General features: G+C 39.2%; 1 protein-coding gene across 7 annotated transcripts in view; it reads left to right on the top strand.

Moving 5' to 3' along the window:
• The window catches only part of PTPN13 (protein tyrosine phosphatase non-receptor type 13), a 128065-nt gene that overhangs the window by 33305 nt on the left and 67798 nt on the right, over nt 1-26962 (top strand). For 5 of the 7 annotated variants that reach the window (XM_074589147.1, XM_074589146.1, XM_074589145.1 and 2 more), the window contains 4 exons: nt 4861-5030; nt 11559-11624; nt 14088-14273; nt 17039-17132. In XM_074589147.1, coding sequence (XP_074445248.1) covers nt 4861-5030; nt 11559-11624; nt 14088-14273; nt 17039-17132 — 516 coding nt within the window. The remainder of the gene's footprint in view (nt 1-4860; nt 5031-11558; nt 11625-14087; nt 14274-17038; nt 17133-26962) is intronic. The other 2 variants (XM_074589149.1, XM_074589148.1) reach the window with 1 other exon arrangement.

Here is a 26962-nt window from a genome sequence, read left to right as displayed (position 1 = left end):
TAGTGTCTGAACTTACTGCTACAACAGTGAACAGCAGTTGTTCTATTTTGTTTCAGAGGAAGTGGGATTAGAGATATACTGCAAAATGTCATCTCTTGGGGTTGGGAGGAACAGATAATATTATCACAGAATCACAGAAACTTCAGAGTTGGAAGGGACCTCTAGAGATCATCTAGTCCAACTCCCCTGCTAAAGCAGGATTGCCTAGAGCACATCCCTCAGGACTGCATCCAGACAGGTCTTGAAAGTCTCCAGAGAAGGGGACCCCACAGCCTCCCTGGGCAGCCTGTTCCAGTGCTCTGTCACCCTCACCGTAAAGAAGTTTTTCTGTGTATTTGATCGGAACTTCCTGTGTTCCAACTTGTGCCCATTGCCCCTCGTCCTGTCACTGGGAACCAATGAAAAGAGTCTGTCCCCATCCTCCTTCAACCCACCCTTTAGATACTTGTATGCCATCATAAGGTCTCCCGTCAGCCTTCTCTTCTCCAGGCTAAAGAGTCCCAGCTCTCTCAGCCTTTCCTCATAAGGGAGATGCTCCAGTCCCTCAATCATCTTAGCTGCCCTACGCTGGACTCTCTCCAGTAGTTCCCTGTCCCTCTTGACCTGGGGAGCCCAAAACTGGATGCAGTATTCCAGTTGTGGCCTCACCAGTGCAGAGTAGAGGGGGAGAATGACCTCCTTCGACCTACTGGCCACAGTCTTCCCTATGCAGCCCAGGATTCCATTGGCCTTTTTGGCAACAAGGGCACATTGTTGGCTCATGGATAACTTACTGTCTACCAGGACCCCCAGATCCTTCTCCTCAGAACTACTTCCCAGCAGGTCCGCCCTTAACCTATACTGGTGCTTAGCATTCTTCCTCCCCAGGTGGAGGACCTTGCACTTGATTTGTTGAACGTCATTAGGTTCTTCTCTGCCCAGTTCTCCAGCCTGTCCAGGTCACGCTGGGTGGCAGCACAACCCTCTGGAGTGTCGGCCACCCCTCCCAGTTTGGTATCATCAGCGAACTTGCTGACGATACGCTCTGTCCCATCATCCAAGTCATTAATGAATGTACTGAACAAAACTGGACCAAGTATTGACCCCTGGGAGACACTGCTGGTTACTAGACTCTATGCCACTGATCACAACCCTCTGAGTTCTGTCGCACAGCCTGCTCTCGATCCACCTCACCATCACCTCATCTAGCCCATACTTCCTCAGCTTCCTAATGAGGATGTTATGGGAGACAGTGTCAAAAGCCTTGGTAAAGTCAAGGTAGATGACATCTACGGCTCTCCCCTCATCCAGCCAACCAGTTATAACATCATAGAAAGCTATCAGATTGGTCAAGCATGATTTACCCTTGGTAAATCCATGTTGACCACTTCCAATGACTTCCTGTTCCTCAAAGTGTTTGGAGATGACATCCAGAATGAGTCACTCCATTACCTTCCCAGGGACAGAGGTGAGACTAACCGGCCTGTAGTTCCCTGGCTCCTCCTTCTTGCGTTTTTTAAAGATTGGAGTGATGTCAGCCTTTCTCCAGTCCTCAGGCACCTCTCCTGTTCCCCATGACCTTTCAAAGACGATGGAGAGTGGTCTAGCAATAACATCTGCCAGCTCTCTCAGCACTCGCGGGTGCATCCCATCAGGGCCCATGGACTTATGAATGTCCAGACTGGCCAAGTGGTCTCTGACCTGGTCCTCCTCAACTGAAGGAAAATCTTCCTCTCTCCAGACCTTCCCCCTTGCCTCCAGGGTATGGGATTCGTGAGAGGCAGCTTTAGCAGTGAAGACCGAAGAAAAGAAGGCATTCAGTAGCTCTGCCTTCTCTGTGTCTTCCACCACTAGGGCACCCGTCTCATTCATCAGTGGGCCTACATTTTCCCTAGTCTTCCTTTTTCTATTGATATACTGAAAGAATCTCTTCTTATTGTCTTTAACTGCAGCGACAAGGCTGAGTTCTGATTGAGTTTTGGCCCTTCTAATTTTCCCCCTACGTTATTTTCATTCTTATTTAAAATTGTATTTAAATCAGTTGATTGAAGTTGGTTGCCACTTCTTTTGCCATACATGGTGCTTAAAGTTCTTGCTGGGGGAGTTTTCTTCAGCTCAACTTACTTTTAAATTTACATATTTCATGGCTTTTTCACAAAATGAGATATCTTTAAACTCCAGTTTTGAAGTTGGCTATGCTAAGAGAAGGTGTAGAGATAATGTCCTTTGCTTCATGCCAAGTGCCTTTCTACACACTGCGATGAAACCATTATCTTGTACATGATTGATTATTTTCACTACTGTATCAAGCAGATATTTTGTTACGGCCATTAAAGAGAGTGATTCCAGGCTTAAATCTTTTTTTACCTGTGGGTCGATTGGATTGCTGTGGGGAAGGGGAAAAATGTGTACTGCAATATAAGGATTGGTAACCAACGTCTGCACAAAATTTAGAATTTCTTCTCTTGACCAAATTTATATGATGTTGTTCAAGTAGCTCAGCAAATGCAGTTCTTTGGTTGTTGGTTGGATTTTGTGTTTTTATAATACCTTGATAAATTCAATATTTGGAAGTAATTGAAGTCACACTGGAGGAGGTCTAGAAACAGATACTTGTACAGCTTGTTAGTTGAGCCATATGTTTTATTTAGTTTAGCTTATATTGACATTGGTAGGTTCAAGTAACATATAGTGCTTTGTCCCTTGCAATTTTACGTACTGAAATAGGATAGGGAAAACCCCTGAGATCTTGTCTTCTCTGTATAAGACAGATATCATCATGTATGGCTTTGTATTTGGTATTTTTAGGGGGGTTTGGGGACATTTTTTTGGTATGTGACAAAGACCTCTGGTTTCCATGGGGATCTCAGCAGTTCTGTGTGAGAGCTTAAATTGGTTTAACCTACATGATCAGAGATAGATCAATTACTTCTTTTGGATCCAGGGGAGAAAGCTGGAGCAATCAAATACGCTCTCCAGAGGCAAGCCGACTGGAGCCTCTGTTGTGTATCATAAAAAGCAGAGCAAGGGGAAACCAGTTCGGCGCTGTGAATCCTAAGCTTGTCATGCTGGCTTTCAGCAAAACACACTGGCATTTTGAAATCCACTAGAAAAACTACAACAAACCCCGTTGGTTCTCAGGTGATTAAACAATTAGAAATAACTACTTCATGTAGACTCTGTAGGATCTTTCCATTTCTAGAATGTTTGTTGCCCTCAGTAGTCTCTTTCCCCTTTAAAAGCAAAATTCTGCATAGGGATTTAAGATATGTTTTGAAAAATGTGTATGTTAGTCTTACACTGAAAAATGAATTACTGGGTTCTCTACTGAATGATATCTCTTGCATACATTGGTAGGAGGGTGAACTTTCTGAGCTTCAGGATCTGAAAGTTGGGAATGTTTTTCTAGATAATTGTACTACCAAGTTGTTTATGTAATTTTGCTTTGGTATCACAGAATGTAGAAAGCCTAAAAGCAATTTCTTAACTTGTTTTGGAGGAGGGGTAGTTGAAGGAATTGAAGGACCTACTTGGTATATCGTTTTACATCTGGTAGCTGCAAGCAGTAATTTAATACATTTCCTAGGAGATTAGAAATATTCTAGATTACAAGATATTTGAACAGGTTAGGAACCAGCACTGTAGGAACATCCTAAACCAATAGGAGAGTGGAAAATGTTGTTAGTGGTGGAGCTGAAGGAGGAAACGATTCTGCTGTTGCTGCTTACTATGTACAGAGAAAAGAAAGACTTGTCCTTCAAATGAGTGTTTACTTTGATACATCATGTAGCAGAAAACAGAGCAATTGCCCCTTTGCCTATGGAAAAATAAGTTAACTTTTATTTTTACTTAGATAAAAGCTTATGCTGTCTTCAGGGAAAATGAGCTGATTTACTGTTTGACATGTAGAAAAAAAATATATTTTGAATCAAGGCAATGGTCTCTCTCTTTCCTGCCTTAGTTAACTTTTACTTTCAAGGTAAAGTTTGGGTTTTAACACCTTCCCGACATGCATGTGGTCTCTTTCTACACACTCCACCCCACCTTTTTTTTTTTTTTTTATATAGGTCTATGGTCAGAAGTTTGACAGCAGTATTAGCAGACATCAAAAATCTAGCTGGCAGATTGCATATTCATGGTGTAGGACGTTTTCTTTGTCGCTATTGGTTCTCCCATTTCAGTACTTATTTTGCTTTTTTCAAGTATTCTTTACAGGGTTTGAATGGGTGATCTTACTAAGGCTTCAGGTTCATTCCTTGCCCACTTCCACTGCTGCCTAGAATTATTCTTTTCTTTATCAATTTTGAAATGTTTTTTTTTTTTTTAGACTAAAAAGGGCTTCTGTGCCCCAGAATTTTTTCCATTTTGTCCAGTTCTATCAGCTATTCTGAAATAAGGAGTATTTCCCTGCTCTACTAACTTTGTCTCCTGTCTTCAGATCATTGCTGCTGCAGCAGTGCTATATTAGTATAGCAGTTAACTCCATTCTTGTTGTAGGAATTAGCCTTAATGACGTGTATACTACAAAATGAGATCATTTTATATGTCACTGTAACACAAATGAAATAACCTGAGGACAGGAGAGCTTGTGAGTATTTTAGCAGGCTCTTGCTGAGCTTGATGGTATGAATAATAGTGAAGAATAGTCAAAATAGGTAGGTGTTACTCCTTAGTATGATTAACATTGAGGTTGTTGCTGTGGTTATGAAGCACCACAGTTGGAAAAGGAAGCCTGAATCTGTTCCATTAATAATACGTGGGCTGATACTAAACATGTCTTTGAGCAAATAAAATAACATCAAGCAAGGGCATCAAACAATGCTGCTTTAATTTCAGAGTGGTTGTCTTTTTTTTTTTCCCCCCCGCCCCTTTCAAATACAGCTGATCCTACTGCTCTAGAATTCATCATATCTCCATGGTCTCTCCTGTTGCTTCCATCTGGCAGTGTAACGTTTACTGATGAAAATGTCTCCCAACAAGACCTGCGAGCGTTCACAGCACCAGAGGTTCTGCAGAACCATTCTCTGTCATCTCTGTCAGACGTTGAAAAGGTACAGTACCTCTTCCTTGTCAGGCAGCTGTCATCTTTGCTATTGATCCCTTCAGAAAATAGCTTTAAACTGCCGTTTTTTTGTCTCCTTGTGATTGTTGATTTGTATGTGTAATTGTTGATTTCTCTAGTGATGGTGGGAGGGATCCTCCTCCTTTGTTTTGGTCTCTAAAAGTGGAATAATGACTATGTTTGTATGCATTTATGCCGAAGTGTGCGGGTGCAGGTCCGTGTCACATGTGTGCTACTGACAGCCGTACTTGGGTAATGGCTGCACAGAATAACTACCATCAAACTAGTAGTAAGCAACACTTTGCCTTCTTTTTCTAAAAGATTTCAGTGACATCAACAATTATTTTTTTTTTTAATTTTCGGCAAAATACATCTTAACAGTAAGCAAAGGAATTCTTCATGCAGTCAAAAAATGGAATATTCCTACACTCATCTCAGAAGAAAAAAATTGTTTTAATGAACATAAGTATTCCTCACTTGTGTGCAAAATTGTTCTTTTCCAACTTTCCTTTTTTTAACTGTTCCCTAAGGGTAGATGTTCTGGCAGGTAAGGTTTGTATATGTGATCTCCTTCAGGTCACTTATACCCATAGTCAAAAAGACTAGTTTCTCAAACGTTTTCTTAACAATAATTTGTTGCAAATGGTAATGCTTTCCCCAGAAAACCATTCCCTTGGCCTAGTCAAAGATGTTTGGAGGTGGGAGCAAGAAGAAAGCTGAGCTCTATTTCCATCTCCTTGGCTTCTCAGGATCAATAATCCTTAGAGAAGGAAGCTGGCTGCAGCCAGTGTTGTAATCTGGGAATAACTAACACTTGGCAGTCTTCCTCCAGGAAGAACAGCAACATGCTCTTAATCCACAGGAAACTGGTATTGGCATCGATGGTTGTTGTGTGCACAAGGACCATTAAAACATGTTTTTCTGTGTTGAGTATTTTGAGCTTGCAGCTTTTCTCTTCTAAACCTTGTATATAGTCGGGTTTCTTTAGGACTGTATCACTGAATACATACTGAAAACCACTTTTTCCACAGTTGCTTGCAAGCCCTTTAGACATCCTTCTTGCCCTGCGGCATAGTCAGAAATAATGGTATAATAAAATATGTATATAATTTGATATATGACAAAACTATAAGCTATTAGCAGTCTAGATTGAAACGTTTAATAGAGAAGTAAAAACACTGACATCAGCGCAGATTCAGGATCAGTTATGTAGGACGCAGCTGCCAAGCTCTGTAGTCATACTGTTGGAATTGTTTATCTTCTTTCAAGAGACACAACACTGCTGAAGACAGTAACATTACCTTTAGTGCCAACTCTGAAGTTAATACACAAAACAGACCTTTAAAAATGCCAGCAAAAAGTTCTGAAATGACACGTTTGTGACCTTCATCAGAGCTGATTGCATTCTTTGTTCTGTGCCAGTATTCATTCATAATGTTACTTTTTCCTTTTTGAAATAGATAGAGAGCTGTTACTATTAAAAGTCATGCTATGATTTTTCTTAATCTTTAGGAAGGAAATACTCAGAGAGACCACTGTGTCCTGTAAACTGCAACACAGAGCGTATCAATAGGCAGTGACCAAATACTGGCATTCCGCACATATGCGGTGCTCATTAATCCTCTCTGATTATGGCTATGTGAATTTTTTTCATGATAGGAGTATAACCTTGCTTGCTGGAAGGTGATGACAAAATTGACACTCTGGGCAGCAGCAACTGTGTTGCTGTTTTCATTGGGAAACAATTGGATGTGGAAATGGACAAGCTTTGGCTTTACATAAGTAAATTACATACAGTCACATATAAACTAAATAAAACCCTTTAGCATGTGGTATTCAGCTTTAGCATTAGGTTGAAGCTTCAGCCTTGGGCTTGAGATGAATTAACCTGTTTTGTGTTTGAACTCTACTTGATTTCTGCATCTGTTTTGCAGGGGGAGGCGGGGCAGGGGGGTGGGGGGAGAGTGGGCAGGACGGAATTTAACTGTTCTGTTAGCCTGGGATGGTACAGAAACATTGGAAGAAAACTTGCTGCTACCATTCTTGTTCTCAGTTTAAAGCCTTGTGGATGAATCGCACAGCTGTTCTCCCAGTGTGGTAGTCATGTCTAGGTGCAGTGAAAGACAGCCATAATCTGAAGATGGGATCTGTGAGTTACTCATCGTGCATTCGCTCATGTGAGACCCTCCAGTTGAATTCTTAGAAATGTATCGTTATGTACAAAGAATTGAAGTATTTTCATGATGGCAACGGTATATACCAGTATATGTAAAAATAATCTTTGATAACACGTCAGGAAAAAAAAAAGATTGAAGTAGTCTGTAATATAGTGGTCTATAATCCCCTGGTTGGGAACCACACAGTATAGTATATTTGTGCGAATTGCTTCAAACATGCCAGTCCTCTTGGGTTTATTTGCTTACTTGCTTATATGGAAGGAGGGAGCTATGGGAAACATAGCTTTGTACAAAAATTTTTGTCCCTATTATGGCTTTATTAGTTGAAGTTAGTAGGGCTGATAAATAGCTTATATGCACTTCCTTCTTTTTTTGGCCATTTCCCTTTACATTTGTATAAAACTGTGTGTTGGATGGTACACTGGTTATTTGTTTTGATATGTTGACTTCATGTTTCTTAGATCTTGCTTTGCACATGCTGACTGCAGTAACTTTTAACATATTTAAACTTTTTTTTTGTTCTGTCACAGCTTGCTGTAGTTCAGTGAATTAATTTACTTGAAATCTTTGGTGTGTTCCTTTTTGGTGGTGGTTCTGAAATCAGACCACATCTAAAAGCTGCTGAAGGCAGAAAATTATCTTAAGGCCTTGTAACAGATAACAAGAGGGTTGCATTCGTCTCTTGAATTATGACTTTACTTGCTAACACAAAGTAACAGTGTATTTGAGGATAAATATTAGAAAAAAAATGATAGTCAATGAATACCCTTTTGACTCCAAGACATCCAGTCAGTTTGAATACAAAATGAGTCTGAGGTAACTGCAAGCTTATTGGAAGTAAAGTAAGCAAACCATTCAAAATTATAATGAAGATTAATTTGGGAAATTAATTAGATTGTGGAAATTATTTGGTATTGTGGAAAATATTTGAAGTATCATAATACAATCATAAGTATTGTATGTATAAGTATGTATAAGTATTGTCTTCATAAGTATGAAGTAATCATAATAAAAAAAATGAACCTGAATTTTTTAATAAATGTTTTAATTTTTAAGAGATGCATGTTATGTGCCTCTAAGTCAAAGGTTACCTCATCTGGAGAGAGAAGGGTATTTTAAATATGAATGCTTATTAGGTAGTGTACAAAAACACAAGTTACTGATCATTTGAAATTAGCAAAATTATTGCATTTTTACAACGCAATTTTTCAATAGATGATTTGTGCCTAGTTTTCATGCTGAAATTATCTCTTATGTAAAGAACTTGATGTAAAGCTGCACAAACTTCAGGCAGCGATGATCTTGTAAACAGGCTGTTGTGGGTGGTGTGTTTGTTTTGTTTTGTTTTTTTTTTTCCCCCCCCTCCTGACTGACACAACCTAAGGCTGTCAAACTATAATAAGCAGTTAAAAATTTGTAAGGGAGCTGTCAAAGACCAGTCAAGCAGCGACGTGGCTAAGTGTATGAAGTAGGATAGAATTGCACAATATATGTGCAAGCATTATGTTAAAATCCAAAAATGAGTTTAACTGATGTGTAGTGGATACGTTTTTGTTTTCTGTGTAGTAGTGGCTTCCAAGTAACTTTGAAATGCTCTACTTGGAAAACTTCCTTAAGTTAATATAAAGCTTGAGATACCATTGATGGAGTGCCACATCACAGCCTGTTTCACTTCACTCTTATTTTGAAAGCTGTTTTCAGATAGATTAGTAGAATAGCATGTTTTAGTTTAGAGGTCTGCTTTCATGGTTGTACAATAATATTTTTGTTGAGCATGATGCACTTCTCCGTTTTGGGGATGTCTTCCATTATGTTGTAGTTTAGAGTCATAGAATGATAGAAGGGACCCGTGAGGATCATCGAGTCCAACTCCAGACTCCACAGAGGGCAACCCAAAAATTACATGTATCTGTATCCAAGAGCATTGTCCAAACACTTCTTGAACACTGACAGACTTAGGACCATGACTGCTTCTTTGATTAGAATTAACAGTTTTGATAATAGACTTTTTCGGTGCTGTTCTTGCATTTTTGGGGGATGGGAGGTGGTGTGGGTGCTTATTTTTTTTTTTTTTAATTTTTTGGTGATTTCTTTCTGTGTGGGTTTTGGGGTTGTGGCTTTGTTTTCTGAAAAGGTTTTTTTTTTCATGCATTATTATCTTAAAAGTATATTCACCTTTTTCTGTATAGCTATGGTATATCTGGATATGTAAGGAAGACTTCCTAGAATTTCAGTTGAAAGGGTAATGGGTGATAAACCAGATATGGAACAATTTTCTCAGTATTTTAAAGATAATGTTTCTGGTTGAATGGGGCAGTGGTATTAACTGAGAAACCTTGATGCTTGTCTGTGACTTGTGTCCTGTTCTGTTCTTTGCGTGGAACAGAAAACTTAATTTGGTGGCCAGGACTTTCTTTCTGGGAGAGGAGGCTGATGGGTGAGCCCTTGTTAGGTACTCAGTGCTGGCTACGTATTTGCGTCTAGCATAAAGCTGCGTTTCGCCTGCACCTGTGTACAACACTGCTGCAGTCCTGCCACAACATGCCACTGGCAACAAAATTTGCCTCCTTATTTTCCCTTCTGAGCATGATTGTGAAGCAATTCTCCATGGTTCTGCTCCAGCTTTATCACAAAGAAAAACATTGTTCCTCTATTTTTCTCTACCTGAATATCTTTCTTGCACATCTGTGTCTGAATGCACACCAGCTGATCCCATTCCTCCGTCTTCAGTGTTTGTCAGTCAGCTGGACTGAACCGTTCCAGTGAGTAACGATGTGTCAGCAGTATCTGGTATATCGCTGCCATATACTGATGGAAACCTTTCTGTCCTGTGCTGACTCATACGCTGTGCTAGACAGAGACCATCCCACAAGATTTAAGTGGCAGAAGTTTAGGATTGGTGTGCTTCTCTGAGCACACGGAATTCCAATTTTATATGAATAAAGCACGTTGAATTTACAAGAACAATTTTAATTAGATGTTGCTTATGAGTGTATTTAGTAATTACTTCCTTACCCTGTCACAAAACTGTGTTTTGCTCTTCCGAATACAAGGAAACTTTTTTCTGTTTTACAATAGAAATCTAAAAATGCATCATACTTGTGTTTTGGAGTTAATTCCTGGTACAGTGCAGTAATGGTATCATGTCTTTCAAGCAATCTGGTCTAAAAAGAAAAGCATTTATGCATCATCCTTTTTTCTGATTCTTCAAGAATATATTTTGCTGTCTTGAGTAGGCTAAGAGACTCCTCAGTACAACCTTGTACAACCTTAAGCTAGTTCTAGATGTGTGGTTTTTCACAACTCTACATATTTAGTACGGGAAGAAGAAAACTATTTTTATCATTTCATAGATTCTGTTGAGTCCATCCATTATCTTTGTACACTCAATTTGTTTACACCTAAGTTTTTAAAATCTGTATGTGAAGTCCCTGAGTCTGGACAGATCTTGTCAACGTATATACTGAGGACTTAAATAAGATGTTTTGTTTTTAGTTAGTAAAGAGGCTGACTTAAGCGAATCACTTTTAATTTATCTCTGTCCCTGTAATTATTTAATAAACTTGTTGCTTTAAGTAGCACAAATTTAAGTAGCAGAAATATTAGTAATAACTTGGTAGAAAGAGCCATCATTAGTGTATGTTACTTAGTCCAGGAAAACTGCTTTTTTTTTTTCCCATGCACTTACCTGTTTTGTTTTCAGTCACCTACAGGGGCAGTATGTGTTTGTGCTCTTAATTCTGCAGTATTTAAGGGTTTTATTCCCTGTCTTGATGGGCTAAATATGTTAAAGATGTATTACTTTCATTAATGGTGATATTAATCATAAATTATACAGGTAATGATTAACTTATTGGTATCTTAAAATATCAATAATAGAGTACGGTGATGTTGATACTTTTATGTTAATTTCTCTCCCCCCTGCCCCCCCCCCCTTTGATCTCAATCTTTGGGATCTCTCGACAGTAACAGCCCACTGTTTGAGTCCTGCTAAACCTCCAGACTAAAGTTTTAAGGATCCTTGGACACAACCGTGCAGTCTGTACCCCACACCAGATTGATTGCATGGATTACATGTGCTTCTGGCTTCAGTGTGAAGTGAAAACTTAAAATTGAACCAAGAAGACAGAGGCATTGGTTAGATGCAGTACCTTTCATAGCAGTAGGATTTGCTTCTCTGACCCTCATGGCAAAGAAAAACAATTTCAAAGACAACTGAGCTTAAATACCAGGCATATATGTAGGCAAAATGATGTTAAGTTAATTCCTCTACTTTAAAGTTCTGCTTTGCTTTCCAGTCCAGTTCAATGAGTTGACAAAATTTTTGCATCTTATGACAGGTCCATATTTATTCTCTTGGCATGTCACTCTTTTGGGGAGCTGACCATGAAGTTCCTCAAAGTCAGGTAAGTTTAGTTTTGGTTTTGTTTAATAATGCAACTTCAGGCTTGATAGTTTGACTGAATCTGCATTTGAGTTAACATGGCAGAGTGTCATAATGAGGCACTGAAGAGTAAGATTTCTTTCTTGTTCTTGGAGTTTTTTCCTGTGGAGCGTGTGAGGGTGGTGGTGGTGGTGTCTTGTAGAAAGAAGGTGCTGATACTACATTTCTGTTAGCTTCCATGAAGATGTATCTGGGCTAGTCTATCCTGTAGTGACAGACAACAGTTTCTGCAGTTGACAAAGGAGAAGATGATTTGTTTTGGTTTAGGCTTGTATAAAAACAAATATTTAAATAACACTGTTGCTTTACTCATAATAAAGCAACTTGTTCTCTATGCTGCTGTATCTTCTGAGAGGCTGGACTTGGCACATAGAGATACTTATGTTACACAATGGCCAAGAAAGGGTATGAATTGTTTGGAAGAGGGAGTAGACTTTTGCTGTTGACTTGTCAGTCAGCGCAGACACAGTTGCAGACTGCTTAGAGCCGAGTGTTATTGCGCAATGGGGTTATTTCACACACCCAGCAGAACTCCAAGACTGTCTTTCCAAAACTGACTGAAGATGATGTGATTCATGATCTTCCTGGGTGTTCCTTCCCCACCCCCAGTTAAACTTTAAGAAGTCAATACCTAAAAGAGTGAAAATAAGATGAAATGCATCCAAAAAAGCATTTAATGATGAACTTGCGGTTGTGGGATTTGGCAGAGCATTGTGCAGCTCAAGGAGATAAGCTATTTCTGTTTCATATTTGTGTTCAGTTCTACTAATTGGTGTTATGTATAAGGGTAAGGAAGGAAATCTTGAAAGGCTATTTGGCAGTTTAATTGTTCAGTTCCTAATGTTTTCTTTAACAGGGTGGTAGTTGGATTCTCAGTTGTACTGATTTGGAAGTAGCTGCCTGAATGCAAAAGTCAAAAAATTTGAAGCTATGACTGTTTTAGGGATACTTATTTGTGATGCCTACTGTGCCTGTCCAAAAGCTCCAGTGTTTTCTTAGATGGCTGTCCCCTTTCTTAGCTCTCCTGTCTTGTAGGAGATGAAAGGAACAGTATTCAGCAGTAGTTGGAGAGTGACTTAAGGTAGGTAGAGGTGGGTGTTGAGAAGAAAGTAGGCATGAATTTTAGTCCCATTTTTCTTTGTTTCTTCCTTTGGTATTAGATTGTAGCAACAGTTTCACAGTAATGCAATGGGAAGGAGTGCTCTACCTTTTGATATAACAATATTTTTCCAATGGCAGTGTGGTGAGGTATGCCCGGAAAGAAGGGGGGAGCAGAAGTCTAGAATTTACCTTTGGGATGTTCTCATGTAATGCCTCTGCCCTGTGGAGTTAGTGGAGGCAAAAGGACAGTCTGTGTATGGCATTACTTTTAAATGTTAATTTGCATGTGTGTATTTTCTCACTTTTTTCTTTTTTCCCCATATTTGCCTGCCTAATGAGCTTTGCCTGTTAGCAGGCTGCTGGGAGTGTGGTTGAATACAAGAGTGATTTTTTTACGATCAGTTCGAAGTGCTAAACAGATAGATGGGAAGAGCCTGTGTTAATTAGATCATGGTAGTCCAGAATACCTTTTTTTTATGGTGCAGTTTAAGAGTACTAATACAGGGAAGATTGGAAGATTGTAATAGTTTGAAGTGCTCGGTGATGCAAAAAGCACAGCAATGCTTGTACTTTGTGGGTAACCACCCACTTTGAGAGCTTTAGATCAGAAAGCTCAAGTCCCAAGTGCCTGCAGTATCTGTGTTATTGCCGACTATTGCATACCCCTAGGAGTGATATTCCGTGTACAGTGTGCTGGATTAACTGAACAGGTAGAGGAGAATTAAATCTAGATTGTTCTTAACCCATATGGGTGTTGTCCTGCAACTATGAAGTTCTGCTTTCTTAACCAGTAGCTTTGCTGTTTTATTCCTTACTTTTTTGTTGATATTGTTTGATGATGTCACTGGACTTTGAAAACGCTAACACAGCTGCTACAAAATATGGGTGAGGTGAGAAACTGTAGAAAATGAGCATAGCAGACAGAGGGTTACAAAATCATTGTAATGAGGATTTAACTTTATGCTTGTGACTGGCAGAATGTTCAAAAAAGCCAAAGAAAACTCCCTGTGAACCTTCTCACTAGTCATTAAGCCCTTGAGAAAGGAAAGCGTTGGTGTCCCGACCTTACAGATCCGGCAGCTTGGTTGGACCAGATTGTTGTAGAGTAGGAATTGAACCTAGATGCTGAATGCCTGTCCCCTGATCTACAACTGCAATCTTTTCACCACCTAGGTGGTGACTTTCAAATTGGCACTCGGATAGTGTAGGCAGTAAGTCTTGTGAATAGTTATTTTACGGTGTAGAATATCTTCTGTTTCTGTGTGTACCACAAGTCACTATTAAAACTGATTCCTCCGTCCTTCCTGTTTTTGTTTGTCACTAGCCTATCAAACTTGGAGATCATCTCAACAGCATCCTCCTCGGCATGTGTGAAGATGTCATTTACGCCCGTGTATCTGTGCGGACTGTTCTGGATGCTTGCAGTGCCCACATAAGGAACAGTAACTGTGCCCCTTCTTTTTCATACGTGAAACAGTTGGTCAGACTGGTTCTGGGAAGCCTGTCTGGGGTAAGTCTGTCAGCATTTGAGGAATAATGGAGATGAGCAGGGAGAGAGCAAAGGTGGTGATTCAGAGTCACTCTGCAGTCATTCTTCCTCTTGTTGTACTATGTTGCAATTTTGATAAGGGTGAGTGTTGAAAGGAGAGGATTCCTTCTCTGCCCTTGTAACAGTTTGTGCACTTGACAGTCCTCCTGGAATATGTGTTCACAGCTGCTGCTTCTGAGGAAGATAATTTTGTGAACTCTTTGTCTTCATTGAAAGAAAAGTAGGCAAAAATGGGAAAACAAAAAAGATATGACCTCTGGGGCAAGCCTTAGACTTGTTGCTACTTGAAATGCTTCAAAAATGATTGCTCTGAATTTTCTTTTTTGAAGTTGTGCTTGACTTTTGGAGAGTTGCTTATTAACAGGAAGAAGCACTTTTTAGGTTGTGTGCAAATTCTCTTGCACTTCTCAGCTCTTGGATATGATAATTGTGGAGGGCCTTATTGTCTAATGATGACAAATGCTTTAAACGGTTTTCAGAAGTGAAAGAAACTACATGAACTTATCTTGGAAAGTTACTATTCCTGACAGGCAACCTCTCCCTTCACCTAAGCTATTACAATGTAACTTCTGAATAGTTAAATAATTTTGGGTCTCTGAGTAGAAAGGGAGGCCATAAATTTTCAATATTGTTAGATTGCTCTCTGGCCAATACTTGCTTTCCTTGTGTTCTGTTTATAATTCTATAACAAATGCTGAGCAGTTTATTATTGCTGGAATGGTATCCCGTGGTGGTCTTGAATTTCATCCGGTTTTATATCACTGAAACTCCGTTTTGTTATTCTCATAGGGATTATGCCAATGTAAAAATTGGTGCCTGGAGAGACAGCACTGTAATTGCAAGAAGGATGTTTGACTTCCTTTAAGAATAATGCTTCCTTTAAAAAAAAAAAAAAAAAAAATAATTGTTGTGATCTAATTGTTAGATAGTTTTTTCCCAAATCTGGTTTGGAAACGCTTGCATGAGGTGAGAGGTCTCTGCATTTGTCTGATGTTTGGCAGCAGATGATTATGACAGGCCTCTGGAAATTGCGCTGAGCCTGAGCTCCACAAAGCGTTGTCTAGTCTGTGAGGTTATGTCTGTCAGTCCAGTGCTGCTTGCTGTAATGTCTGAAGTCTTGTGTAGTTGCTAAGTGGAGCTAGTCTGTGATTCAGTGAAATAAAGACCTACAAGGCCTTAATCAGTGAAGCTGTTAAAATGAAGGTCTAAATCTTAAATTGGGCCACAAGCTATAGAAACAGCCATTGTGGAGAGGGAGTCATTAGTCTCCCAAGTTCTTAATGGCCCTTTCTGCTTAGCAAATTTTTCTGCTTTTTCTCATCTTGTTCTTGTCAGCAGGCTTTCAAGAGGGTCTGAGATTAGCATGACAGACTAATCTAGACCAGCCTGACAAAGACAGCAATAGTGGTCCCAAATAAACGTACTGAAATCCAGTGGAGAGCTGAATCCAGCAAGTGTGTTCCTATTTCCCGTACCATGTTGATAATGAAGGAACTACTGGTGGTTATCCAGTGCTGAAGTTTTACTAATCTTCTAGATTTGCTCTGCCAGTAACCTTAACCTAATTCATAACGTGTCACTTCATCAGCTTTACAAGAAGACAAGAACAAAATAGCCAAATGGAATCGAGCATTGACAGAACAACAACATAGCTGTGCTGCTGTGTTCATGTACCTTAGCTAGCCATCCCTGCTGTTTTTAATGTTTAGTGCTCTGTATTTGTGCTGTAATTTTTAAATTAATAAGAAAAGCATATAAAATTATTTTATTCAGAACCATAGTACAACTTTCTATTCCAAGATCAGTGTGTCTCCAATCTTGGTTTGCCTTATCAAAGGCCAGATAGGTCTTAGCTCTATAACTGGTTATTTGGTGGTCTATGAAGTACAGCTGAGAGGTCCTGTTTCAATGTTCTTGCTTTCCATGTTAATATGCTTTGTAAAGGGCAATATAGCACAAGACTGATTCAATCTGTTTAGTGTTAATTGAGTCGCATTGTAACGCTGATGCATAGAAGGCTGCTTAATTTCTCCTTCCCACTTCCCAGCTAATCCACTGTCCAAGTTATGCCGATCCCACCATATCAAAAGATCTCACTAAAGATTCTTTGTTGTATCAAATAAGCTGCTCTTTGTTTGAATGATTGTACGTGTGAAATATTTTTTTAGGGAAGTAGGGATTAAAAAAGAAAAGCTAAAAAGTTAATGGGAGTAGTTAAGCCTGACACATGAAAGGAATGTGCCTGAGGGGCTAAAGAAGAGAATTCTCACAAATGCATGAAACTTTACACGTGTAATAAGTTGTGTGAGGTATTGGCCTAAAACTATCAGGTACAAGACAGTTGTTCCTGTTACACGGAAAACTCATCAGGCCAGTCACAAGTTCCAGTCATGTTGCAACCATGGAACATGGGTTTTGAGTGTTGCTGTCCCTTCAGTTTGTTGTAGAGGTGGAATTCAAGTTACATGCTTGTGAACTTAATTTACACTTAGTGGAAAAAATAGACCAAATGTGTAGTAAAATAATGCACTGATTATTGAAATATGGATAATTCCAGGGAATATTCTCACTGATGAACCTGTTTTTTATGAAAAAAGTTTGAACATCCACTCTGAACTTGAACTTAACTGTTTGGCACTGACTTATGTTGTGCATTTACGTTACGGCGCTTGTTTCATACTAATGTGAGCTCTTTCAGTATTTGACTTTACATTACTATTTTGCAGGTGGATCAACTTTCTTGCAATGGAGATAGAAAATTGCAGCCAGACAGGAGCCAAGCTATTCGTGAGAGGCTGAGGGGAAAAGGACTTCCCACAGGTAGAGTGCTTCATTGCAGTAAGGGTTATGGCAATAAATACAGTCCTGTGAAAGACCAAGTGTAGATTTTGTGGCCAAAGAAATTGAATAGTGGAGGGCTTGCTGACATTCACAGAACTCTGATGGCTCAGTGTCTAGCTAAGTGTTGGTGATGGTGACATGAGAATAATTGTTTCAAGAAAATATATGTCTTTTTCCAGTTCAATCCTGATGGTAGGAACGGGTTTTAAAGGTTCTCAGCCAAAAGTTCTGTTTCTGGAGAAAAGGATTCGTCAGCTGAAGGCAGTTCAGCCAGGGAAACAGGAAGCAGGTTTTCTTAGTGACGTCTTTCCTGTGGACTCCGCTTTCTCTTCATAGCACTAGTTGCATACAGCCTCTTTCCCTGCTTCCCAGGCAGCCCTGGACTCTTTTTCTCTGCACACAAAGCTTTTTTTCTGCCTACTCGTACTACATGTTCCATCACAGTTCTAATGTGCTTTGGCAGTGTGAGGTGGACATGGAGGCCAGGTGGGGTTGTACTGTTACTTCAGAGAAGTAGAGAAAGAGGAAACTGGGGGCGGGGCGGGGGGGCGGGGGGTTGCAGGGAGGAGCCCGACTGTTGCTGTTGCCAGTGTGGAGGAAAAGGGATCAAGTGATGTAGGTTGACAGCTGATGCTGGCCATGACTTCATTAGATGTCCTTGTTTAAGGTCAGTGGCAGCATCAGACTGGTCTCCTATTTTTCTGGAAGAATTGGGCTAGGTAGGAGCACTTCATAAGGCATCACCTTAGACCACTCTTAAGTTGTTGCGATGTGATGTGAGATGTGATAGGTGAGACCATTCTTGTCTTAAAATACTCATCTGTAAATGGAGTCTCTTGATGCCAGAATGCGACACCACCCACAAATACTCAACACCATAAATGTTAGCGACAAAGGGTTTTCATCAACCTCTATCTCTCTGCCTGTGTATCACCAGTAAACCTGTAACAAATTTATGTTGCTGATGTGCTTGAGTTGCTTCTCTGTTTTTCAGGTTTGTGTGAAGCAACAGTGCAGTGAATTGCAGGAACTGAAATAATCTGTGGAGTTGTCAGTGGCAATAGAAACCGCAAAAGTTAGACGCAAGTCTGGCAAGGCATTGGTGGTCTTCTGTTATTGATTCTTTTGAGATGAGTCCTGGATTAGGCTACTTTTGATATAAAAACCTTATGTCAGTGGCTGCCAGCTGTTCAAGTACAGCACCATGTGTTTAGGAACAGTTTCTGGTACAAGCTGTCTCTTAATTTTCTGGAACAAACGCACAGCTCTGCTTTCTCAGGGACTTTGTTTTCTTGTTGGCTTTTTTTTCCTTCTTCTTTTCCAGAATATTTCTGTGGCAATAGGAATATGTGTAGGAATACCAGTTTTGGGACTGAATCAATCTAGTTGACTAGATTTGTAAATGACGTAATGCCGTTCTTTTCTGAACTTCTTAAGCTCTTTCTTAAAACATCCTTTTCCTTATTCCCATCAATTTTATAAGGGTTGTATCAGAACCTTATTGTTCTGATTGTTAAATTGTTAGTTTATTCTTTAATCCTATTCCAAATTTCCAGTGTTGTCATTTTCACAGTTTCTATACACACCTGCACATTTGAGCACACTACCATTCAGCGAGTACCTCAAGGTTTGTCATTTCCATATCCTCTTTCCATCACTTATTCTTCTTTTTATTCCATGATCATCATAAACCGTGTGTTTTGATAATGGTCAGAATATTTGTTAAGTTTTGGAGACGTAGCAAGGTTGTCTTTAAACTCTGTTCTCACTGCAGTAGTAGTTTATTCTTTTAGTACTGTTTATTCTTTTCTTTGTTGTTTCTAGTTTTGTTTTCACAATACAACCAAACAGTCTTTTGCTGGTTTGCTTTTCATTTTCTTAGAAAATACTTAACATTTTTTTAAATGTTTGTGTGGTTTGAGGGGGTTTTTTTTGTTCATTTGTTTTCCTACACACAACTTTGTTCAAGCTTTTTAGCAGATTTTTTTTTTTCCCCCAGAATAACGTTTGACCGCAAAGTCTTACATACAGCTTAACAAAAAAGCTTTTGTTTTAGGTTCTACTAAATTTTAGAGATTGATGTAGTAGCTCCAGCCAGTATCTCCATGGCTTTCTGGCTCAGTTCTAGGGTGAATAACATCCTTGTAATGTCTGAAACTTTCTCTGAGGACTATGTCTTTAGTTTAAATGATATAGACTAGAGGATCTAATTGCTGTTTTTCTACTGCATCATCTGACTTGAAAAAAATGCCATGGCTAAAATATTCTTTCCTCTTACACTTGCTTTTTTTTTGAATTGCTTAGTATGTATGACTCTGCTTCTGAGATAGTTGAGAGGTGTTGCTTTTTATTTTAATTACTGAAAAGTTCAGTTAGGATGCAGCGTCTGAACCTCTGAAGAGGTCTGGAGCTGAATGTTTGTCTCACTGCTTTGTGCTCACTTGCCTTCTGGCTCTGCGTAGGATTTCCAAGGTGCCAAGCAGAACAGGTTCTCTGCAGTGTGTATGCTTGTGAAATCACTGGGCTGGGAAAGAACAACCAGAGTGAGGGGTTCTCTGAGACTGAGTCGTCCACTTAGCTCAGCTGCTATCAACCAGTAAATTCAATGCAGGGTTTTAAGCAACCACAGTCAAAATCACTTTTCAAAAAGTTTTTCTTTTTACGGAACATCACATCGTCTGAACAGATCTAATTAAACATAATCTTTACTCAAATATTTGTTAAGTGAGTGACCTTGATAACCCCCAGACTATAAAGTTGGCTGAATAGTCCTCATCCTCCAACCCCTGTGTGTGGCACAACAGGGAATGAACGTTCGTGCATCACTGTTCCAGTGCAAACAGTGTTTTGTCTGCATCACTCCAAGCCTGGTCCCAAAGGTATGAGTTATTAATGAAATGCTCTTGAATACTTAATTTTTCCTATTTTTCTTGGGATGAACTGTCAACCATCAAAAATGTTTTTCAGTTACGGTGTGGGTTTTATGATATTTTGGTGTTATACTTCTTTCTTCCCCCTATGCCTAGAAGTCGAAAAAGTTTGTTGTGTTTTCTGTTATTTGAGTCTATTTTCAGAAATGAAGATAAATTAAGTCAGTAATTCCTTTGTTTTTTATGTTCTGCCCGTTCTGCTTCCCTTCAACCTGTTTCAATTTCTGTGTATCACATTCATTACCTGTGTAACTCTCGTCATTTTTCTCTTTTTCCTCTTAGCTTCCCCAGTTCTGCCTCTCTTAGCAGTCCCGTTTCCTGGTATGTCTTAATAGCACCATCTTACTTCCCTGTATTTTGATTTTTAGATACATTCCTTGATCTCCACTTCACTGAGACCTCAAACCATGACAGGAATATAGAGTATCAGTAAAACACAAAACAGAACAAAACAACCCTCCCCCCCAATAACCAAACCGCCTCTAGCTGTTTCCAGTTCCACTTGGTATGTATACTGAGTTATGTATACTGAAAGTTAGCGAGGACCCAGTGGAATGGGTGTCTGATATTAATGAGAGACAGCTCGCATTTGATTCAGGGCAATTTAATGCTCAGTTATTTCTTTTTCTGTAATGGTACGCTGGTTTCCTGTTGCAAATTCTGTCAGTAACAGCAGAAATCAGCTGCCCCAGGGGCACAGCTTTTAGATGTCTGGAAAAGGGAGGTGTGGAATGTAGTACTAATTATACCGATGATAATCTCATAGATTGAGGAGTCGCAAGTAGAAGGCCAGATGAGGCTTTAGTAATGGTAAAAGAAAAAAAAAAAAAAAGAAACTGAAAAGCAACTCAGAAAAGCAGAGTCCTTTTTTCCTCTGTTGACACTGTACCATTCTGCTGCTGTGTGTAGTTGAAATATATGCCTCTTATTCCAGTTGCAAAACGGCGAACACTTAGAAAGGTAGGAAGCTACCAGGCAGGATTATGATTCTGAGTGAACTGTTTTTCTAAAAACTTAGAAGTTATGTCAGTCATATTTTATCTAAATGTTTGGGTTTAACTTCCTCTGAGAAGACATTATGGGCCCAGTTTAGCAGTGGGCATTGCGGGGCATGACGTGCATAAGGATGTGTCTAATTTTAAGAGTCATTTTACTAGCATATTTAAGGAAGAAGTCATTCCTGGAGAGGACAGAAAACTTGTCTGATACTCACTGAGGTGAAGTTCTGTTGAGTTATTGTGCAAATCTTAAAGACAATTTTCAATTAGTAGAATACCTGTCATACAGAGAGAAAAAAGCATCATAGAGCTAAGGCGTCTGTTAGGAATTTATCAGAATGTTACTGTGAGTATCAAACTTAAGATAGCCAATAAATCATGCTAAGTTCATGAATGCAGAGATGGTTCAGCAAGAAAGATGTGCTCCTAGTCGGAGAGTAGCCAACTAATACCTTAGATATTTGCAGTCTTTGAAAAACGCTAAGATTTTTGCTTTCAGTCTTTGAATGTCATTAGTGTTAAGATCAGTTTCCCCTACCATGGTCGTCCAAAATTATAATTGCCAGAGCTTTATTGTTGGCTTAGGACAAATGTTTTGAAATATTTTTCCACTTTATGTGTTTAAATTGGATATTTTGCTATCCTTATGTACCAAGGTTGGATATTTTCAGCCATTCATTTCTGTATATATGTCTTGATGATAATTATTAAATTAATAAATAGCTTCATGTTAATATTCTCCCCAATTAAATTTATTTTTTGTCTTTCTCATTACTCACTTCCTGTGGCCATCTTGGTGAATGAGATTTATGGCAGGGTGGACTGCAGAAGTAATTTATTCTAAATTAATATTACAGAATGTTTGCTTTTAGTCAAGTCATACTTGGAAATCAGTATTTAGGAACTGACTTAGCCAGCAGAAATAGAAGTGGTAAGACCTGGTGTGAGTAATCTGAACCAATGAGTGTTAAATTTAAGTTTCATACTCAAAACACTTTAGACCTTAAGAGTCTTTATTTCAATAATTATTTGTGGAAGTTGCTTGATAAAATTCTTCTGGTGTGACAAATGAGTGAGTAACTGTCAAACTCTTCCAAAGATAAAGCAAGAATAAATTCACAACGTTACTCTTCGCCACAAACTATGGCACTCATCCCTCAAAAGGATGCATAGTCTATTTAAAGCCCAATTGTAATCTCCTTAAGTAGTACGTGCCGGGCAGCCTGCTTCCCAACCCTCTAGTAACTGAATCCTCCACCTTGCATGTTTATTTACAAAGTTCCAATTTATGTTGGTGATCTGTGAACACCAAGGACAGATCTTGGCTGAGATATTTCATCTTTTAAAGAGATTTAGCTGACAGGTGTCTTGTCTTTGCTTTCCTACCACGAGGGTCTCGTATTTTAACTTGTGCAATGTGGTAGACTGTCACGAGTTAACCTTGTATGTTACAATACTATAGTTGTATCCTGCAAAATTCCAACCTTTGTCTCTGCCAAAAGAATATATGCCACATTAATAAAGGCTTGAAATGAATTTAAAAGTTCATTAAGGCTCACTTTAATTGTATATAACAGGAAGTAATTGGAAATACTGAAAAAAATTTTAGGTGTTGATAAAATCTCTGTTTAATTAGACTGTACCCTCTGTCAGGTGCAGTAAAAATGGTAGGTCTTGTAAACTGAATAAAAGATTCTAAGGCTAAGTGAAGTTGCTTTTAATTTAAACAAGAAATTCTAGCTTTTAGTTACCAGAATATTCTCCGGAATTTCAATTACTACTGTAGCTGCCCAGCAAAAACTCTCGGACAAAAGATCCAGGGAAATCCTGCTTTTGATCCAGGGAAGTTGATTGTGGATTATGTTTTAGTTTCTGATCTGGATGAAAATGCAGCTTTTAGTCTAGAAAGAAGTGGTTTATAGCAGTGACCTCCATATGTGAACTGAAACAGCTTACTCATTTCTTGCTAAATCCAAGCACACAGATTTAACTTATCAAAAAATACAGCACAAACTTAATTCCATTGACTTGAAAATTTCTCATCTGGAAATATCATCTTTTTTCTTTTATTTCCCCTGTCTCCTCAGTACTAGGAAAAAGGAACTGAGTAGGTGGAGAATAACTTCCAGAGTTCAGCAAAACCAAATGGAAGCTAAATGAAGATTTCTTGGTTAAAAAAAATAATTAAAAAATTATTCTTTCACACTCCAGAAACCATGCTGTTTTCTTTCAATAAGTGTTTCTGTTTGCATGTAGCAGTACTGGTGGTTGGTGTTGGTAGAGATCTTTTAAATTTAAGTGTAGTTGCTACTGCTTTACTGAGCCTCCAGCCTGGTAATATTGGAAGTGCTGAGGTGCTGTGGTGCTGAGGACAAACTCAGAAATCTGAAGACAAAATAAGAATGGATGCAAAGGTGAGTGAGGAAATCAAACCTGAGATATCAAATGCTGTCTCTGTGCAGAAGAGCAGCTGTATCAATGAGCTTCTCCTGGGCTATGCAGAAAATCCAGGAAGGGAATAGCTGGGTGGCGCTTCTGCCTACTTGGTTGAGAACCATACCAAAAGAAATTGTCCCATAAACCTGAGTGAGGAAAAGAGGAATGGTACAGTTGTCTTTTCTGCAGAGGTGCTGAGGAAGGGAAGTACTTACAAAGTACTTCTTGGCAAGGTTCACTACCACTGTTCTGAACAAGGTGCCTGGTTTCTGGAGCTATTCAGTTTTTTGATAGAGGAGACATGTCAGTCCAAAGTAGAAGGCAAATTGTTCTACAGGATTTGTAGCTTGGCCGTTACTTGCAGTGATTTCAACAGTCCTACGTCTAGCTCATTTCTTCCTTCACAAAGAATGCATTCTTTTAGGAGTACTTCCATCTGCAACTTGAATTTTCTCAACAGTTTAAATAAAGTAAAGGAAAGGAGGAGGTGCTATTCCTAGCAGTCAACCCACAGGCCACATCTGGCTCTGTTGTCTTATGTTTAGCTCTTAGCCTTCCCCAAAGGGATTGCAAACCCAACTCCTCCATCAGCTACCCACTCGTATTTGGGAAACTAACCCATTGTCTTGGGATAAGGATTTCTCTGTTCTGTTTTCTGCACAAAGATGGTGTGGGAGATGTTTTTTTAAACTCCTGCATAATAATTTCCTCTTTTCAGACCTTCCAGTCTGGCAATGATGGTGTGTGCTTTCATGCACATGCAGGCAATCTCTCTCTGTCCTTCCCCAGCCCTTGTTACTTCCTCACCCCCACGTGCCCTGTGTGTGTATGTATATATCCATAAGCTTTGCTAAAATAGAGCTGAAAAAGGTATTCTGTTTTGTGCAAACAAAAGAAGGGGGCAGTAAGAAAGACTTTAAAGAAACTTGAGTTGCATTTATTCAGTAAAAACAGTTGCAGTATGTGATGCCAGTGACCATGTTTGCACTTACATAATATTTGATTAATTGTCTCTATGATTGATCTGGTACACAAGTAATTGCAGACCCACTGAATTTTAGTTAGGGACAGATAACAACTCTCTTGCTCAGAAGGAAAATCATCCAGGTTACTGTCAGTGTGAGTAAAAGATGGTTTGTGAATGACGCTGGTGTCAGAGAGGGTATAGTTGTGTGTATGGCTGAAGGCACTAAAGGAAGAAAGAAGCAGATCCATGGTCATTTAGCAAATGTAACATCTGCCAGTTGAAGGTGTGTAGAAAACTAGATTTTCATTTTAGCACCACAAGGGAATTTTGTTGTGAATTCTTGGTGATTAACTGCTATTTTTATTGTCTATATTCCCTCACTGTATATTATACTTTGGAATCGTGCACTTACTATAATTGCATTTGAATTATTTACAGTAATTATAAATAATTGCACTAATATAACATCAAGTAGAGGATAAACACCCAAGGGTGAAATCAAGAACGCAGATACTACTTAGATGAGCATGAAGAAGAGTTTAGTTCAGCAGAGAAGTAATTGGGGAAGGGGAATGCATGCCTTTTGAAGTTACTTACGTGCTGTAGTATCTTAATTGCTAATGACTTGTCCTGTCATCATCACTGACAAATAGGGAAGCACTTCCCTGTCTTGTTATACTCTTGGGAACTGAAGCATGGAGTAGCTCTGTGTGGTCTCAGGTGAGATACTTAACGTCTTTAGTGGAGCCAAGTTACTTTGGATAGGCCTCTAGAGTTCCTATTACAAATGCAAGCCATTTTTTTTGAAGGAAGTTCGTAACATGAGTCTCTCCATCCATTATAATTTAAAGACATAGAAGTCCCATTATGCAGTCATGTTCTTTTTGATCATTATTTGGATCTTTATTCTTCATGTATAATTTTTTACTGGTAGTTCTTCATTTTCCCCCACATTTCATCATAAAATCTGGGGGAAAAAAAAGTTGATGGATAAACTATTATTGGCTTAATAAATTTGGACTTGCATGTGCCATTCAACTGCAAATACAGGTATTAGAGCAGACTGGAATTGTATGCCCTTCTTTACTCTGGAGGTTAGCTGGAAGCTAGACGTAGGAGCCTTATGCTGAAGGAGGCTTACTGCAGTCATTTAAGACCTTTGATATAAGTAATGCTGAGGTGGTGTGTTGAGGAAGTCCGGGGAAAAAAAAGTGAAAATACCATAACAGTTGATTTTGCAAAGTCTGTTATAGTACTTTAAAAAACTAAGGAGGGATGTAGATAGATTTAAGTCATTAAAAAGAATTGGCCTGGGCTGATCGCTGGTTGCCCAATCCAATTTTTTCACAGGTATCTGCAATTTACTTGCTTCTGTACTGAGAAATCTTGTCCTTTATCGTTGACCTCTGCTCTCTGCTGCCAAGAGCAGCATGCACTCTTGGCTGGTATAAACTATGGATCTGAAAGTTCTGTATTGCTGCTTTGTTTTGGTTTGCCTTCTCAGGATACCCAGTGTGAGCAGGCGGTGCACTCCCTGCCCCCTAGTCTCTTCTCTACCTTTCTCTGAGTATGATTCTTAACTGCTCATGTTGACACTATGAGCCAGTTTGGGGAAAGCTTGTTGAAATAACGTTAGAGGGGATGGGTTTTGCAAAGGTGGGAAGAAGTGTCAAGGCTGGTGAAAAGCAGTGGGAATGGGGAGAATAAAGGAAAGATGAAAGATGTCCAAGAGAATTTTACAGTCTCAATACTGAATACTGAGGCCAGCTGTAGATTCCTTTTGGTGCTATGTTTAAAAAGTCATGTTGGCTGCATAAGTCAATGTGGATATGAGTTAGACAGACCTGTAGATATCTCCGCTTGGCAGAGTAGAAGAGCAGCAGAGTATAAGAGCAACATGGAAATGGAATGCCTCCTGCGCTGCTTCCTGATGGAACAGCTCATCTCCTGTCTCATCATGCAATTAGCTGAAAGTGGCAAAGCTGTAGCGATGAGTACTTTCCCTGTCACTGCTGATGAGATAGTGTTCATGGCATTCACTTTTCCTCTGCGTCATGATCAATGATGTACCAAGTAATCCTGAATTTATAGCCTCAGTAGTATATTGGAGTGGCAGCTCTCCATTTCTCTTATTTTTTCCACTTTGTTTGCTGTTGTTTTGTTCAGTGAGGTCTTGTGTATGTAAATACTTTCAGTGTTGAAGAGGTGGGTTTGGTTTGGTTTTCTTACATTCAAAAAAATATGTAAAAACAGTGTGTAGAGGAGGTTGTTTTGTTTTTTTCTGACTAAAATTATCTTGGAACTCTCGTTATTGGGGAGGATTCTTGGAGCTCCTTTTGATTTGCTTTTTTGGTGACCATATTAAATACTACAGTATTTTGGTTTTTATCTCTCACAAATGACTGAGTTAAAATCCCGTTTAGGAATGTCTGTCCTTGATGTGCATGTATGTGAATGTTAAGTATGCGTTTGCAGTAT

This window comes from Larus michahellis, chromosome 5 (genome assembly GCF_964199755.1).
Source record: "Larus michahellis chromosome 5, bLarMic1.1, whole genome shotgun sequence".
Classification (NCBI taxonomy): domain Eukaryota; kingdom Metazoa; phylum Chordata; class Aves; order Charadriiformes; family Laridae; genus Larus; species Larus michahellis.
The sequence above is the reverse complement of the archived record's forward strand: the minus strand, read 5'-3'. Positions and strand labels throughout refer to the sequence as shown.